Below are 18,147 nucleotides of genomic sequence, written 5' to 3'. Positions count from 1 at the left end.
AAAGCCATGTCAGTCAGCCTGCACCTGTAATAAGTTCTGACAGGTAAATATCTGACTCTCTTACTGTTTCTCTGGCTGGACCACCGCAATCTTCTTCTGCTTCTGGCCTGCAGGAAAGACCGAAAAAAAACAGTCTGCATTATTAAGCTGTCACTTCCAGGTGAATATATGTGTGTGTGTGTGTGTGTGTGTGTGTGTGTGTACATACAGACAGGTTTGAATGGTGGGGTCAGAGTGTAAGCGTTGGCTTCACACCAGCCGACAGGAAAGATGTCCATTGACTCGACATCCACGATACACTCTGACAGGGCCTTCGCCACACCTGGAGACAGGTAGACAGCAGAGAGAGAGAAGGGGGGGCGAGTGAGCTGTCTCTCTCTCACACACACACACAAGACACTCAAACAGTTTTTTTTTTACCTTCATTCAGAGACACAGCAGGAATCCCCTGACACTTAATCCTTCACACACACACACACACACACACACTTTTGTACCTTCCAGTCGGAGCCACAGCAGGCGTCCTCTGACCTGTGTGATCTGAGCCACACACACCTCTGCTGGCCGGTGAGGGTTCACTGCCTCCAGCCACATGTCCTTGACAAAGCCTCTGTTCTGCCATGTCTGTACACACACACACACAGAGGTAGAGTTTATTTCACAATTAGGACAACAGTCTACCTGAAGCTGGACTCAGACTGCTAAACACTCTGATTTATTTAACCCTGAATGTTCGCCTTGCAGGCTCTTCATGTTACTGAGCCAGCGTGGTCGAATAAAAACTCGGTCGCAATCTGTGTGAGTCTGTATGAGAATTCGCCGGTGAATTGTAGCCCCGTTTGGTTTGCATTATTGGTAACATTCTAACAGACCAGTAAAACTCAACAACAGTGATAACATTTGTTCATCGCTGCCCCGTTCTGAATGCAGGTGGCTGACCTTAAAGAACAGTAGAAAAAAGGAACTAAATGTGACGGAAATAGAAAACTAATGATTACATAAACCCTCTGCCCTGCACTCGTGCTCGACATGTTTCAGGTGCTTTCTTACTGTTCTGCCTGGTCGTATTAGTGCTGACATTGTGAGAGCCGTCTTGGAAACAGGTGTGCTCTGCTCTGTATCACAGGTGGGAAACTAAACTGGGTTAGTCCTCGTCCCTGAGGCCTTTTTCTCGTGTAAAACCACAGCATGGTGTTAGAAAACGTTTTGCATAAACCATAAAGCTCATCTCTGTGGACTCCCAACCTCAACCTCATAGTCTTCATCGGCTCATTCTGAAGCACCGAAGTGAAATGGGCTCATTACTGCCCCCCCTGACGCGGGAGGTCAAAAACCATCCACAGGTGCTTCACGCTCAGTGAGAATTAATGTCAATAAATAATGAGCTTGTCCTCGTCGGGACTTTCCCTCAGTCTTACATCAGGGAAGCAGGCGTCGGGAGCCGCCTCCGTCCCGCTGTGCTTCAGGTAGTCGGCCCAGTCGAAGTCCTGGCCCTCGTAGCCCCGGGGCCGCTCCAGACCCACGCCGTTCTTCATACACCACTGCACGGGCAGGATGCCCGGCGAGTTGGCGTGACACAGCATGCAGCGCGGCTTAGCGTCAGCACAGAGATCATCCTGCGTTACCTGGAAGTAGATCTCATTGTAGACCTGCAGAGGAAACAAAAGTCTGATCAACATTTACCCGAATCTGTTTCTTTCTTTGTTCTCATAGGGGCATTTACTCAAGTTTGGAGACTACAGATGTAAGAAAGAAACTGCAGAGGTGCATTATGGGAGATTTAGTACCCAGTGGGGTTTTTTTTTTTAGCATTTCCATGTCTACTTCATTAATTTTAACGAATCAGTTTTTAATCTGTGTCTTGTGTGCACCTTAAATTTATGTGCATCTCTAAATTGCTGAAAGGCTCCTTTAAGTCTTGTACGGTAGCAAACAAGGGACATAAATCATTTAACTTTTAAATCCATTAACTAAATAATGGTAAATTAAAAACATTATTGAATATTTAATATTAATAAATATGCAGCATTGACGAGCTTAGAAATTAAAACCAGCTATCAGCTGATTTCATGGTTTGATTTTCTTTCTTCTCTTAGAATCAGATAGAATCAGAGGATAATAATAGAGGATAATTTTTTTTCTGTTAAATTCAAACCCTTTTTTTGGGTCTAATTTTTTTTCTTTTTTTCTTTTTTTAGTATTTTCCTTTTAATGTTGTTTAATGTTTAATGATTTGATACGATATGATGTACATTGTGGTCCCAGAGAGGAAATGAAATGTCTCCACAGTTACATTGCAAACCAACAGTCAAACCATAACTAATAAAAGCAACACTAAACAGATCGAAGCATCAGATGCCCCAGACAGATGTTGCCCTGACAAAAACAATGCACACAATCCCTCACACACTCACTCATCTTTTGAAACATCAGTCTACTGGTACTAACATCAGCAGCACAATTAACCCTACATATTTAAACCTTTATCAGTACAGCAGAGTGTAGGTAGTTTTAGTAATAAAAAGTATTGATTGGTTGATTTTATAGATTATCAGACAGAGAAAAAGAAAGAAACCCCAAAGGATAACATGTTAAAGTGAAAACACTTCTTTCCAACTGTCCCAAGATCTTAAAGGACACAGAAAAGACAAAGAAGTCAAATAATCGATGAGACTTTCCAGCCTCACTGGGACACTCTGAGGTCAAACACCACAGGATCCAAAACGCTGTGGGTCAAGGCTACGTTCTCGGCCAAAACGTGAGAAAAATCTGCTCACGTTAACCAAGGCGGCTGAGGAACGCTCGGGGGGTGGAGTCTGCTTGATATCATTTTTTTTTAGCTTTCATAGTGACTCACCTTGGTGACAGAAACGGGGCAGATCTGGAGCTCCTCCCATGGAGAAACCATCTCCAGCTTCATCCCGGTCTTGAAGGAGTGCTTAGGCAGGTCCACGTGGTCCTGACACAGTAAAGTCAAGACTTTTAGACAGATGGGCTCCACTTTTGGGAACACACACACACACACACACACACACACACACGTACAAGACAATGTGGGTCACGCAGACCCTGCTGGGTGATCACGTAATGGATGGTGCAGGGTTGTTATTCCCGCGTTAGCAGTGAATGAAGTGTCTTCTGGTGATCATCAGGCCAAAAATAAATGTTAATGTGGCTTTCACTTTTCTGGGTCTCCTCTTGTGGCTTTGTTTAGCCTGTTGCTGAGTTTCAGTTTGTGTAACTGCTTTGTTTGATCAGCCACGTGATGCCAACGGCCCGCTTCTTCTCCTCTTCATTTCAAACTAAGTGGAAACGTAAACGCGTCCTGTACGAGACTTTTGTCTCAGGAAACTTGCAGGATTGTGACAGGAATTCAAAAAACTACTGATTTTCCTAACTCTGAAGGTGAGGAAGTTCTACTTAATCAAGTCTTTTGGTTGGTTGGACCGTAGTTTAGTCACAAATGAATGAATTTGGATTGGATTTGAAAGATTCAGCTACTTTAGTTAATAGATCACCGTTGACTGCTAAAGTCTTCGTCCTCTTCAGTTTAATCATATTTATCCTATCCTTTATTTTCTACACGTCCATGTTTCCTCGCAAGTTTCCTTAATATAACTTGGTAATTAATTATGGGACTGTTTGATTGGTTCCAGTTTTAATTTCTAGTGTAACCTTGGGTCTGTTGGCGCACAGCAGGTTAGCTGAACATGCAGAAATGTGACAACAACTCAACACAGAGTGCAGGGAGCCTCAAATTTCACATGAATTACTAATAAATGAATATTTATAGTAGGGTTTAAATTGAGCTCTCCTTTCAAGGACATTCCTGCTTCACCCATAATTGGTACAATTTCACAAATTCACAATTTCTTTCAAGGAACGTTAAGAACATCATTAGGAAAATATAAAAGTATCGCATTAGCATTTATTAGCCCATTTTTATGCATCAGCCGCAGACAAAGCAGTCAACAAAAACAGCTCATCTCACTCAGGTTGTCCTGCAGTCTGGCTCTGTGCCAACACACACACACACACACACACACACACACTGTGTGGGGAGTGGAAACGTGTGTGACTCACCTTGAACACCTCGAGCGGCAGCGGGCTCTTCTGTCCGTCGAGTTGCGCGTCCTCCAGCGCCTGCTGCCAGTCGGGGGCGCTCTTCAGAGCCCGCAGTGCTGAGAGATGATGAGTTTTACAGTCACAGTTTTAGGTTCCACTGACGCCTTTATTAATGCCTTTATTTAACTTTATTAACGTACATAAGGTCAGGTATTAAGTGCTGGCGTGATGGGAATTTCTGCTTTTAACACTCAGCAGATTCTGTAAACTTTTGTTAGGGATTGAAAATAATTTGGTTGGTGAGGATTTTGATCATTCACATTACTGTGCTTTAATCTGCATTAACTCACGATATTCCCTTTACATCCACCGAAGACTCTTTCACTTACAAAGAATCGCTCGTGTTTGATATTACATCTGATTATATCTGATCTGGTTGTCCCAGCGTTCCACATCTAACCCGCTAACTGCACCGTTGCATCCTGTTTTGTACATCACTTTGTACACAAACCAGACGTGTTGGCAAGAGCGTATAAATCTATTGAGAACACCCTTTTTCAAGGCAAGAACAACAAAAAATGAATGAAAGTCATCTCTTTAAAGTGAATATGCCAAACATTTCACTTCTGTATGAGATTATGTGCAGTTTTTTCAGTCTTGGGACACTGTACTATAGTAAATTGTAAATAAAAACAAAGGTGGGACTCAATAAAATTTGATATTTTTGATTTCTGACTGCAAAAATGCAATCTGAAGACACCACGCTGAATCTGGGAAATTACTGTTGTGGATTTTTCTGATATTTATGGACCAAACTGTTCCGCAGCTTAAAAAAAAATGCAACAATTATGAAATTAACTGACAATAAAAATAAACATCCGATTTGAAGTTCTGGTTAATAACACCACTTCAGAGCAGTTCTAGTCAAAGAATATTGGCATTGTCCTTCAAAGACACCACAGCAGCTGGATCCGACTTCCGACATCTCGTCATGAAGTCTGGCCAACATTTGAAATAAATCACTAATGGGGCTAAATAAGATAAAAAAAAAAAAAAAAAAAAAGCTCATTAAATATCATTAAGTTTCCCACATACACGCTGTAATTAAGTTTTGGGAGCTTCAAAGATCCTCCTTGTTGCCACAGGAGCTTCAGGCTGATAGTTAATGAAAAGGTGCGAGCATGTTAGACTGGATTGTCACCTGTGGGCGGCTCTAAGGTGAGATGGTTCTCCAGAGCCCAGCCGAGGGGGCGGAGCCTGACATCCAGGTAGAACAGCCAGGTGTCGTGAGCCTGCTGGTCGTCAGAGAGGCCGGCGTAGCGTAGACGGAGCCTGCCTCCCACGTTCTGGGCGACTCGGACCGGCCAGTAGAGGAACGGGTCCGAGATGTCCTGAAGCTCCAACACCGAGCCCTCGACGATCAGATCCACTGTGTTCTTACCTCTCAGAGGCTGACACACACACACACACACACACACACACACACACACAGAGTTTTGTAAATTTCACTTCAAACCCAGAGCTTGTGAACTACTAACTCTTAAAGTGTGATAAAAGGTCACAAAAGAGGAAGTGGAAGTTGCACATCCTGGATGAAAAAGAAAGCTGCTAACTTTTCTAGTTTGCTGTTTCTTCTAGTTCGACCTCAAAGTCTTTCCAGTTCACTGTTCTGCAGGCTGCAGCCCTGAACGTCTCGCAGGAGGCAACTAGTGCTAGAAAACATTTCAAATTTATTTGCTCAAGCGCAAAGACGTTATTACTTTGTTATCATTTGGTTTGTCTGAAAACAGATGCAGCTTTCGTGTCTGTGTTTTACATATTGGACGTTAACCGTCCAGACGTGAGAGTGGCATCCATCTTCTCATCTGACTCCCACTCTGTTTGATGAGCGCTAACTTGGTCTCTCTGTCCTCACTTCCTGTCATCTTTCCACTTCTCTTTTTGTAATTTAAGGCTCAAAATATCTGCTATAAGGAAAATAAGAAGTCCCTCCTCTGTTTTCTGACAGGCCTCTGCAACAAGAGGCTAAAAAGCACAAAAAGTGTCCACGCTTTTGTATTAACTGATGATCAGGCTGGTGGAATTTACTCCTCATCTTCTGTCGGCGATCATGTGAACCAGAAGAAACCCTAACCTGGTAACTGATGCCCCCCTCACTGTGAAAACACTCACCCCCTCCAGCAGGTTGGCCGGCGCCGTCCTGGAGCCCGTCAGGTCCCGGACGAGGAACTCTGTCCAGTCGCTGTACTTCTCCTTGATGGCTGCAGAGGGACACAAAGCACAGAACCGCGAACTGAGAACCACACAAACGATGGACGTGTGAAACGCGAGCACGCCGCCGTGTCGTGTCGTCACCACGCTGCACATGTCGGCGCGGCCGCCAGAGAACAGCATGCACGAGTAAGTGCATGCATATACAAACACCAACACACGGCTGTCGGACCGAACGTCCCTGTTCAGACACAAATGCGGAGTTTTTTTTAAGGCAGATGCAGATTTCTGCAGATGTGAAACATTTTAATTATGAATTTGATCACTTGTGTGCACACAACGTGAGGAAAAATTACATTTATTCAGTGTTATGCTTCATTCACACTGCAAACATTAACACTCCGCTGAGATCGGAAGATTAAGAAAAGACATCACACCTGGCAGGTCTGTGCAACAAGAAAAGACAAAAATGTGTAAGTGGTCAAAACAGAAATAAATTTTCTTGATGACAGCTTATTTTTTATGTATGTTTTTAAGGCAGTGGTGGCTTTTTTCTGTGCAGATGAGTGAGATGATAGGCAGGAACAGAAACAGGTTTCATTCAGGATTTCAGATCTCAAAAGGCGACTGGGCCAAAAGTAAACGTCAGGGGCCGAAGTGCATCTCACAACAAAAAACATCTTAGATGGTTAAACGGCAAGCAGGAAGTGGTGGAAAGTGATTGCCATACTTGTTCTTCACTTTGGTATTTCCATTTTCTGCTAATTTGTGAAAGTATTGTACTTTGTACTCCCCTACGTTTGTTTGACTTTGCAGATTGACTTTAATCGTACACAGCAAGTCAACTGATAAATCATGATGAAATGTTATGGTCAGATCAAATTTTATTGATCCCTGAGGAGAAATTAGCCAGCAGATACACAATATAAAGCACCTTCTCCGCTTCAGCAGTAAAGTATGTGATAAGTAAAACATGCCATTCTGCAGAATGAGTACTTCTACTTTTAGTGTTCTGAGTTTATTTAGATGCTAATACTTTTACACTTCAGTAAACACTGATGCAAGACTTTTACTTGTCACAGGGTATTTCTACACTGCAGTACCACTACTACTTTTACTGCATATGTAATTCATGCCTTTATTTGTGGCCACATTATCCCCACGAATCCCCCCCCTCCAACACACACACACACACACACACACACACGCCAGGTGGGCCAGAGCTCGGTCTTCATGCTTTGTGCTTTTTGTCTGCTTCCTGTTGTACAATTCCTGCGTCTGTGTGTCTTTTCATTTGCTCTTTGCTCCTGATAGCAGCCTTCTGTTTATCCTCCTCCCAAAAACACATAGCTTACATTCCAAGGAATTCACGGAAGATGCTGAGTGGCCTTCAGTGTCCTGCATGTTTTTCCTGTTACTCACTTACACACACACATGCACAAAAACCCTCCACAAACTGAAACACTTGTTGGAGTCACTGAAACGTTGCCAAATGAGTCACAGTCACAGAATGGCTGCAGCGTGCTGTGTGTGAGCTGCCATCGCCTGCAGCCACGATTAGCATCAAGCTGAAGTGAAAGCGAAGTGCAGTTCATACCCTCAAACATGCCACTGCTGATAAGGAAAACCAGCTTCTGGATTTAGGTTGTTTGGCTCAGTTGGAAGTTGGAGAAACTCTCCTTTGTCCGGTTTTATTTGATTACCTTCCCGATCCTGTTTGCGTTTCCGAGACGTTTCTGTTTTCTGTCACTGCACACACTTGAAATAATGTCCAGTCATGAAATCATGACAAGCACATCAGCTGAGATGTCTAAAAGGTTTTTTTGTTGTTGTTGTTTTTTTTGGCTGCGACACTTTATCGCTGCTCACAATCCAGCTGTTTTCACTCAGTTGCTTTTGTTTCAAAGTACGCTTCAGATGACGTGCTTGTCACCGTCTGAGAAATGTGCGAGAGGCGGTGGGGGGCACAGCATCCAAAATATTTCATATGGCGAATGTTTGGGTGTGCAGAACACCCCCAGCCTCTCTCGGGGAATTAATTACTGTCTCACAATCATGAGACGAGCTCTCATAATCATGAGAATCTCACAGCCGACAACATGAAGCATACGATTAAGTGTGTTAAAAATGTTTGCAGCAGAAATAACCCGATCAGGTCACAGAATATTTTTCTAACAGATTATGAGATGGGGAGTCAGAATTAGGAGATAAGTTAATTATCCTAATTTGTGTGATTAACGACGTTTAGTTCAAGTGCACCTCCGCCGTTACACTTTGACTGTAATGTCCAAACACGTGCAAAGGATTTCGGTTTTAAATGTTTTGCAGCGAGCACATTTAAACTTTCTTCTCTCGCGCTTTTCTTAAACGCCTCAGAAGGCGTGTGCTGCCGTTCTTCCATTCCCTGCTCTTATTTTTACTTATTTACTGGAAGGCTCGTGTGAATGAAGTGATCATAAAGTTTTCACATACACACGCGCACACACACACACACACAGAGAGTCTATTAAACATCAAAATATTCCCAGAAACCTTCTTAGAAAATGTAAAAATTTAACCCACAGGAGTTCTGGAGCTCTAACCTTTAACACATCAGGAGAGGACTGAACGTCTCATATCCCGACATGAGTTGACACGGCTGAGCCTAAACTCATTTACGCAGAGTGCAGTTCGTGTGAGGCTTTGTTTTGGAAACAGCTTTAACTGCTCATCCTGATCCCTTTTCAAGTCAGAGATTTGATTTAACATAACCGTCAGTTAGCTCCACTGAGGCTGCTCGGGATTTTACGTCATAATTGACTTCTGAGACCAAATCGATAAATCCTCTCGTGGCTCTGGCCTCCAGAGGTCCTGCCTCAAATCAAATCAACAACTGTGGAGTTTGCTGGCAAATAAATCAAACTGTTTTCCTGTGAAGGGAATGTGAACGGCGAACGTCTCTGTGGCCTGCTCGCTCTGCTCCTGTTTAATAATAGTGTTTTTTCCTGTGAGACTATTTTCTTTCCCTGCTGCTGCTGGACTTTGTAAGTTTGCACATACACACACACACTGTGCACACACACACACACACTGTGCACACACACACTGTGCACACACTGCTGTGTTGATCTCGGGCGTGCAGAAATAGATAAACTATTTTTAAAGATCCTTCCGATTAGTCATGAAGCCATTTAAAGCTCAGCTGTGTGGTTGTAGCTAAAAACGTGCAAACTTCGACCCCCCTTCACCCACTCTGTCTGGCTATGTCTCACCCTTTCTCTCCCCCCATCTTGCTGTAGTGCTTTTTTTTTATATGAATAATGATCTATTTTCCATTTCCATCCCATCGGCAGCAGACACATGGAGGTGAAAGCCTGACTTTCACATAACAATAAGTGAATAATTAACCTTGAGGGAGAAGATCTTCACAACACCCCCCAACCTCTTCCCTCATGCAGGCTAACCTCCCCCCTTCTCCCTCCTCCTCCCACAGGCCCAGGCTGCACAGAAGCTGGCTGAAGTCTCTCCCAACTAGTATTAAAAAAAACCCAACAAAATCTGAATTTACATGCGCGGAAGTTGATATTTGCATCTCCTGCCGACTCCTCAAACAGCAGCTGTAAACAGCCTGCACTCCTCTGTGCACAAGCCTCATTTCAGAGCTTTACTTTAGATAATCAGCGTTAGAATTAAAGAAGAAAAATCGTCTCGCTGTGTGTCTCGGGTTTTTATTTTTTTTGTTGCCTGTGATCATAACAGTGCAACAGATTCTAATCAGAGTTAATGGGAGCAAATTACACTTGATTCTCCTCCTGTCTTATCCAGTGGTTGTGCGCTGGCATGCAGATGATGAGCGCCGAACGCATGGGGAGGGGGGATGGGGGGTTCAAAAGCCAAGTCAATTCAAACAATTACCCACTTCCATTTTAACTGACGGGCTTTCCAAACAGGCCGCGAGCGTAATGATTGCAGCACGCCGCTGCACGTGAAATGTCACACAGCGCAATTTGTGTGTTTATTGAGGGGATGTTTGGCTGTTGTGTGTGGCTGCATTATGTCAGGCGCCATATTGTTAACGTTTTTACAGCCTGTTCATGACCGGGCTGGGGATATTACAGCCATTTGTGTAAATATGAATTACCTCAGTGGTGTGATTGCGGTGAGTGTGAAGCCCACGGGAACAAGGCACACATCCAGTGAAGGTGTGTGCGTGTGTGTGTGTGTGTGCGTGTGTGTGATTTGGCTGCCCTTGATTTTCCATTCATTGAAAACCTTCTCAAGTCACACAATACTAATAAGAACTGAACAAATGAAGCCTAATCGATCATGCAAAAAGGAAAACACACACACACACACACACACTCATATGTAGTTTATACAAACACACTGGATCTGTGAGCTTATGCAAATCTTGGGGTTATAGGAGGGAGGGATTATTGAAATGTGAACCAAGTCAGAGCTGACTGTCAGCCTCATAACTCAATAACTTCAAGGCATCGGCTGAATAACGCAGTACCAAGCAGTACAGAAACTTCTCCAGTCAGACAGGACCTGCATCATAGAAAACAAGCAGCCAATCCCCTCAGGCGTTCTTCACTTTAATACGACGTGTGATTGGCCCACCACCAGCAGCTCCAGCCCACACAGTCGGTGGCGAAATCAAACGTGACGTATTTGACGGGAGTCGGGAGCTTGTGGTGCCGAGACGCCATCGAAAACGTCTGAAAAAACGGCTCTGGGCAGCCTCTGGTAGGCAGGTTTGTGTGCTCGGCTTTGAATCCACTGCTAACTTCACCTTATTCAGCAGCCCCACTGTTGTTTCCCTTTTCTAAGAAGAAGCTATCAAATGAACTGAACTGCATCAGCATCACTTTAACAGCGCAGGTACTCGTTCTGGTATTGTAGCTTCTTAATGGACACCCAGCTCACCTTCATTCATACTTTTACCTCCGCAGTCACCTCGTAACAAAGTGCCGTCTCCAATCAAACGCATGCAGGAATTCAGCACACTGAATCCAGTGTCAAGTGACCGTCTGTAATGTGAGTTTAACTGTTTAAAGCCTGGGCGGCTTCAGCTCGGATTTCGCCACCCTTTTCTGCAGGGTTACGGCATAGTGACCACACAGTAAACAAGCTGTGCATTTCCCTTTTACTCATGTTTTTAATATTCACTTTCACGATTAGCCTGTCAGCAGCAGCACGTGATGGCAATTTTTAGGAAAAAGGAAAACTGCAGGTCTACAGACATACTCTCACCTGGATGGTGTGACAGAATCCAACACAACAGAGCTGCCTGAATGTTTCGCTTATGGCAAACTACAGGTAAGCTAAGGAGACCCGTGACTGCTTGTCTTCTACATGTTTCTGCGCTGTTGCAGTGACAACAACATGAAGCAACACTCAGTTTACATGGCAACAATTGCTTGACAACAGTCTGCTGTTCAGCAGTGAGACAAAGCAAAGCTCTCCATTGTCTCTTTGTGTTACAAGGTGAATAAAAGAGCGTAAACACAGCTGAGCTGAAACGATTAGTTCATTATTCAGTCAGCCAGATATTCTTCTGTTCCAGCTCGTCATTTGTGGGGATTTGCTGCTTTTTTTCCCCCTCTGATGAGGCCTTTATGAACATTTCTTTCTTTATTTAATCATTTTGTGACATTTTAATGATCACTGGGTCATTCAAGAAAAGAATCGTCACCTTAACTGATAACGAAATAACGCTGTTGGAGTCCTGAATCACAGTTACTTTGCAGTGCATAACGAAAGTAAAACACTATCTGATATCTTCCATGTAATGTTCTGTAGAATAGCACCTAATGATTACTGTCATTATCGATTAATCGATTAACCGTTTAGTCTTCAAAATGTCAAAAAATTGTTACTCAAAGCAGCAGTCCAAACTTCAAACACTATTTTACTATAATAAATGGCAAAGAAAAGCAGCAAATCCTGACTTTTTTTTTCGCTTAATGAAAGAAACAATCAATTATCAAAATAATTGGCAGCTAATTATCTTTCTATCAGTTAATCGACTAATTGTTGAAACTTTGGCGCAGTAACTTCTACACCAGTTTAAAGGGTCAGGGCTCCCACCCAAACTAAAGCAGCTCCTTTGGTGTCACCATAATGCTACTGTCAAGCTTAAAACACCACACGCACACACACACGCACACACACACACACACACACACACACACACACAGAGCAGGAGACAGGACTATCTCAGAGCATCATCTCCAACAGGCTGTAGCAGGAAGCAGTGTGGTGAATTCATTAAGCAAATGTTTTCAGTGAGCAGCCTCTGTGACCAAACCTGTGAAGTCGTTTTTTAAAAAAAACAAAACAAAACCTCTTAACATGAATGGATGAATGTGGTCGACACACATGCAGACACACGCACAGAAACACACACATTTCTGTCTGAACAGGCCTCCCTCCCTGAGCCCCACCCCCGGCCTTCATATACAGCCAACACACCATAACTACGTATCGCAGGTTGAATTAACTTTCCCCGCCTGGATCTGTTCCCAGTGTCTGAACTGAACCTGCTGGTTTACCTGCCTTATAGACAAAAAACATTTATCTGCCTTCACTCCTCAGAACGTCAGACAATTTCCTGTATAAACCTTACAATATACAAGAATTATACAATTATATTCCAACTGCCAGCGCAAAGCAATGAAGTCATCACAGGTGAGGTGGAAAAACCAGCAAAGTTTAGCCTGTTAATCTGTCTGTGCAGTGACTTTTTATTTTCTAAATAAATGAGCAAATTACTCAGCAGAAGAGCTCGCAGCGCTGCAGACTCACTGCAAACAGAGACGCTGATTTGATGAGCACAAAAGCTTTGCTGAACGCATCAGTTAGCAGAAGAGGAGACTCTGTGTGTGTGTGTGTGTGTGTGTGTGTGTGTGGGTGAGTTTCATGAGTGAGTAAGCGAGTTTGACGAGGGATTTAGGTGTGTTTGTTTGTGAGGTTTGTCCAATTGAAACAGTTTGAATCAAACTGGATTCAGATTTTGCGCCTTCTCCCAAAGCCGAGATGGGGAGAAAGTGTTTGGAACGAAGGGAGGATTTGAAAACCGCCGAGCTACTGCTTGGCAGTGTCAGCCACCAGCCAATCAGAAGCCTGTTTGGTACTGAGTCAGAGTGAAACTGTCTGAAGTTCTCAGGGTGGAAAAATCACAGTTAAAGCTACTCTCGCTTTTGCATAAAAACATACCCCCGATTGATGTGTTTAAATCAGTTTAATCACTTCAAATGAAAAAAGAAAAAAAAGCCAAAACCTGCTTTGAAAAGTTATTTTTCTAAAAGTCAACCAGGAGCACCAAAGAGGAAAAGTGCCGCCACAGGCTTCATGGGGACGATTGTCTTCAGCAGAAAAGTTTTATCTGCAGGTTAGATTCCACTGAAGACCCTGAACTGACCCTTTAAAGACTAAAATCACTCTCTGATGGATGAGATTTAGCTTTAAACAAAAGGATATTTGAACATCCAGAATTCAGTGGCAACTGTGCAAACCTCATCAGCTGAGGAACATCAAAGAAATGACTGGAAGCTTCAGAACTGCTGCCGACTTTGCCAAACGTTGTAGTTTGCGTTCAAGTCGCCTTACGGGCAAAAACGTGTTCTCACTGTTTGTGCACCGGAGGCTTAAAGTGTCTGCTGAATACTGGACCCTGATTGGCCTAAATACTGTGACGTCATAAACCATGTTCGTAGGCTCCGCCTCTTAAAGTCAGACTCTGAGTGTGCGCTTCAGCGATGGATGTGACACTTAAACATATTCAAATATTCTGGACTTTTTAATGAAGATAATTAGACTTTTTTGGACAAACAAACATCAGACACACTTCAGCGACATTTTATGTATGTCTTAAATGTTTGGAAAACAGCCATTTGTCAGAAATTATCACTCACTGTATCTATTTCTTTAACGCAATTGGTTTTCGGTTTATGCCTAGAGACGAGGTTGTTATGTCATTTTTAATTTTATTTTCCCAGATTATGTGAACACATCTTATCTGGAATGTCTCAACAAAGTGTCGTGTTGTTTTCACACTTTGCTCAATTAATTCATACAAAATGGACGTATGAATACAAAACCAAATTAAGGATCATGGATGCATCATTGATATTTTACAGCTCATTTTGGCCAGTTGCCGTTTCTGATATGTGCACATTCTCATCCCGATGGCCCACTGGCAGAAGCAGATAAACGATTATTCAAAATGTTCACATGGTTCATCAACGGTTCGCGTTTGCGCGTGCACGACTCAGGCGTCATCGTATTGGCCCGTCGTATCGGCTGAAATGTTCATTTCAAGCTTTTATCAGTCGATACCAAAAACCTGCCGATATTAACGTGCATCCCGTCGATTACGTTGGCTCGTTATCAGGGAGCGGACAGACTGGGTGCAACACCAGCAGTTAAATGTGTTCACGTGTCGCTTCGGTCCGTTTCTGTCCGGCCTGACCACACACACACACACACACACACACACACACACACACACACACACACTCCGATTTTATCGGCGTAACGACACATTTTACACACAGCAGTTCTTTAACTTCCAGCCTCTCCTCACTTGACTTATCAGAGCAGCACATTTCTAACTGAGCTGCTGTGTTTTGCACTAGTTATCATACGAGCACAGCTGTGTGCGCGCACGTGTGTGTGTGTGTGTGTGTGTGTGTGTGTGTACTATCACTCTAAGACACACTCAGCTAGAAAGGAGTCACATGCAAGAGGAGGCAAGGCATGGCAACTGAGTTTGTGAGGTCACTTCCTGCTGGGAGGTGAGAAGAGGAAGAGGAAGAAGGAGGAGGAGGAGGAAGCAGCACAGTGTACATGCAGCTCTGAGGGCTAACGCTGACCCATTCATGTTAGCCACTAGTGAGCCGGAGCAGGCAGGCGAGTTAGGGCTGCTTACCTTTTCTTAGGTAAACGTTATCTGAGAAACAAACAAGAAAACAAAAAGGAATAAAACAGGTAACTGTGACACAGGTGTGAGCACTCAAAAATACACACTCACTCACACACACTGTCTCACTCACTCATACACACACACACAGAAAAATGTGTACAACATGATGCAAAGCCTTGAAATAAAGCAACAAAGCCCTTGTTTTCTTTTGGGATGGGGGGTCACATTCACAGATTTGACAGTATGTTGCAGAAGCCTCTTCGGGGAATACAGAAGTGCCTTCAGGACATGATTTATACTTCAGTTTTTGCTCATTGAACATGCAGACATGTCAGCTATCATTCAGCATTAAGAGAAAAAGAGAAGTATGGGAAATATATTCTGAGAAGTGCAGGAAGAGATGGCGAAGAGCCAAGATCGACGGTCCGTTTCCAACCGCAAGCCGAGCTGCTGTTACTTTTCTCAGATTTCAGAGATCATAATACACAAGCACGACGGGCATACAAATGTACCCGAGCACTGATGCTAACCAAACGAATATTTTTATGATTAATAATGCACATATGATAATAATGTGTAAATAATTCAGGGCCTGATGCTGAACGTGTTGGGGCTGTGACGTTGGCAAGCTTTTTTAAGGATTGTTTTCCACTGAGTTTAAAATCGCCAAAGAGCACGTTAATGACGAACACATTATTGCGTTCCGACTACTTCCTGTGATTTGCAATGTGCTCGCATGAGTCTCAGTTATTCAGTCTACACCAGAAACAATTGATTAGTTGATCTGTTTTCGCATTTGCTTCATCTTTAAATGAAAAATAACTCAAATTCTGCTTCTTAAATGTGATCGTTTGCTGGATTTCTTAATATTATGCAGACGGAAACTGAATGTCTTTGGGTTTTGGTCGACCAAAACAGGCTCATGAACATATCAACTTGGGCTTGGGGGAAACTGTGAAGGCCTCAGCGTGATACATAATAACAACAAGTCAGGCGGTTCATGTTTGTTTGTTTGTTGACTTGATACACGAAAAAAAAAACAAGCAGGAAGGAAAAGACTAAACCACTGCAGCACCGAGCGCTTGTTATTGCTGTTGTTTGCTTGTTGGCCGTTCAGCTGAGAGGCAAATAAACGACTTGTGAATGCAGACATGAACCGCCTGCTGCGACAAAAGACAAAAGAGGAAGTTGCTGAAGAGAACACACGGAGTTGGTGTGAGGACGGCCGAGTCAGGTGGAAACATATCCAGGTCGTCTCCACAACAACGGGGGGGGCGCGCTATCCATCAGCGGGGAAGTGTCGGGGAAAATAAATGGTGGGAACGAAGCCGGAGAGGGCGAGTCATCTATCTGAGGGCGAGAGGAGCCGCAGCAGGAGGAAACGCCTCCGCTAGAAAAAAGAGGGACAGCAGGAAGAGCGGCTGCTCGAGAAGCCGAGGCTTTTATTTTGAAAGGTTGAGATTTGGAGCCCTCATTTATCAGATGAACCGAGGATCAGTTTTAAAAGGGAAACCTGCACAGTTTTCACTCGGCTTTGTTAAACTTCTCTCCATTTCCCAGCTCCAAAGCTGTTAGTATAAACTGCAGATTGTACTTCCTCGCTGTCGTACGCCAGACATACAGAGTGTGAAGGTTCAGCTCGAGACCTGGACCTGAACAAACTCAGACCAAACGGTAAAAGGAGGCTGGGCTGCTCAGATCCGAACCGAGATTCTGTTCCTGCACTGCCTGTAAAACAATTTCATTCACATGTTTTAGCCTGAGATTGTCTTTCCAGTCGGTGAAATACGTCTTTAAGTAGGAAACTACATATTAGTAGTTATTTGTATAACATTATCTTGATGTTGAAAATGATCAAAGTGATGGTATTGCAAGAACCTGCTAAACCTGCTAAGGTTTTTTATGCTCGGCACCTTTTCGATCATCTTAAGGTGAATTTCGAGCATAAATCTGAGAACATTTTTACAGCTGAGGCCCCAGGTGTAAAAGATGCTCTCGCAGAGACGTTTTAGAGACAAAGCGATTTAACCGGGCCGAGGCTCTGAACATGATGGAGAGGGTGTGTGTGATATGGCAGTTGAGCCGTTCTGACAATCAAAACCTGTCTTTCCACCCAGTCCCTTTGAAGTGCGTGAGGTTAACTGACATCTCAGAAGAAACGCAGCGACTCAACCACTGGCTGACCTTTTGTGTTTTGTCCACACATGAAATGAAACACTCATAATATCGCCCCTTTATTCATCATGACAGCCGCATGTCAAGAACGTGTTCATGTTTGCATATGATAACTGCAAGACATGATATAGTATACAATATAGTGTCATTTTTGTTTTTAATTATTTTATATGTTTAAAAAAATTATTTTTTCCCTTCACAGAAAAGACCTAAAAGTTATGTTGCTGACCATGAAGTGCAAAGCCTTTGGGTCAAGTGCAGTTGGGGACTGACTGGTTGTCACTCTTTATCTTCCTATCAGTATTATGCTTGATTTATACAAATATTATCCTTAAAAACAAAAGTTCAGATCGCTTTCCTCAAAAGGCTTTACAATACACACACCACATGGCGCCCGCTGACCTAAAACCATCCTGAAAACCTCCTCCGACTACGATATTTTAATTTACAAAAGTGATTTGCACAGACTTTAAGTCTTCTCATGTCTAAAAGACGGCGTTCAACCCTGTTTCAACTAAACAAATTCCTTTTGCAACACGCATGGCTCAAAAAAAATTGATGACTACCAGAAATTGAATAGAAAAATGGGGAACAAACTCAAACTGAGCAGACAGGATCCCTCAAAGTAATAAAAGAAATCCAATAAATGCTTACACACAGAAGAATTAGCATTTTTAAAATACAATTTTCACCTTAACTTTGTACTAATTTGTGTTTCTTTGAGTTGTTTTTTAAAAATAAACAGAAACATAAAAATTCATAACAGCAGATATAACATATAAAATATG

At 43.1% G+C, this 18,147-nt stretch overlaps 1 protein-coding gene across 8 annotated transcripts in view; it reads right to left on the bottom strand.

Moving 5' to 3' along the window:
* sfmbt2 (Scm like with four mbt domains 2) overlaps positions 1–18,147 on the bottom strand; it is a 44,556-nt gene that overhangs the window by 10,497 nt on the left and 15,912 nt on the right. For 7 of the 8 annotated variants that reach the window (XM_046379696.1, XM_046379697.1, XM_046379693.1 and 4 more), the window contains exons 5-13: positions 15,191–15,211; positions 6,238–6,326; positions 5,267–5,516; positions 4,084–4,181; positions 2,858–2,959; positions 1,419–1,649; positions 498–624; positions 209–322; positions 65–107 (exon numbers count right to left, since the gene is read on the bottom strand). In XM_046379696.1, the coding sequence (XP_046235652.1) occupies positions 65–107; positions 209–322; positions 498–624; positions 1,419–1,649; positions 2,858–2,959; positions 4,084–4,181; positions 5,267–5,516; positions 6,238–6,326; positions 15,191–15,211 (1,075 nt within the window). The remainder of the gene's footprint in view (positions 1–64; positions 108–208; positions 323–497; positions 625–1,418; positions 1,650–2,857; positions 2,960–4,083; positions 4,182–5,266; positions 5,517–6,237; positions 6,327–15,190; positions 15,212–18,147) is intronic. The other variant, XM_046379699.1, reaches the window with a different exon arrangement.

Source organism: Scatophagus argus, chromosome 22 (assembly GCF_020382885.2).
Source record: "Scatophagus argus isolate fScaArg1 chromosome 22, fScaArg1.pri, whole genome shotgun sequence".
Classification (NCBI taxonomy): domain Eukaryota; kingdom Metazoa; phylum Chordata; class Actinopteri; family Scatophagidae; genus Scatophagus; species Scatophagus argus.
This window is presented reverse-complemented; position numbering and strand designations above follow the sequence as displayed.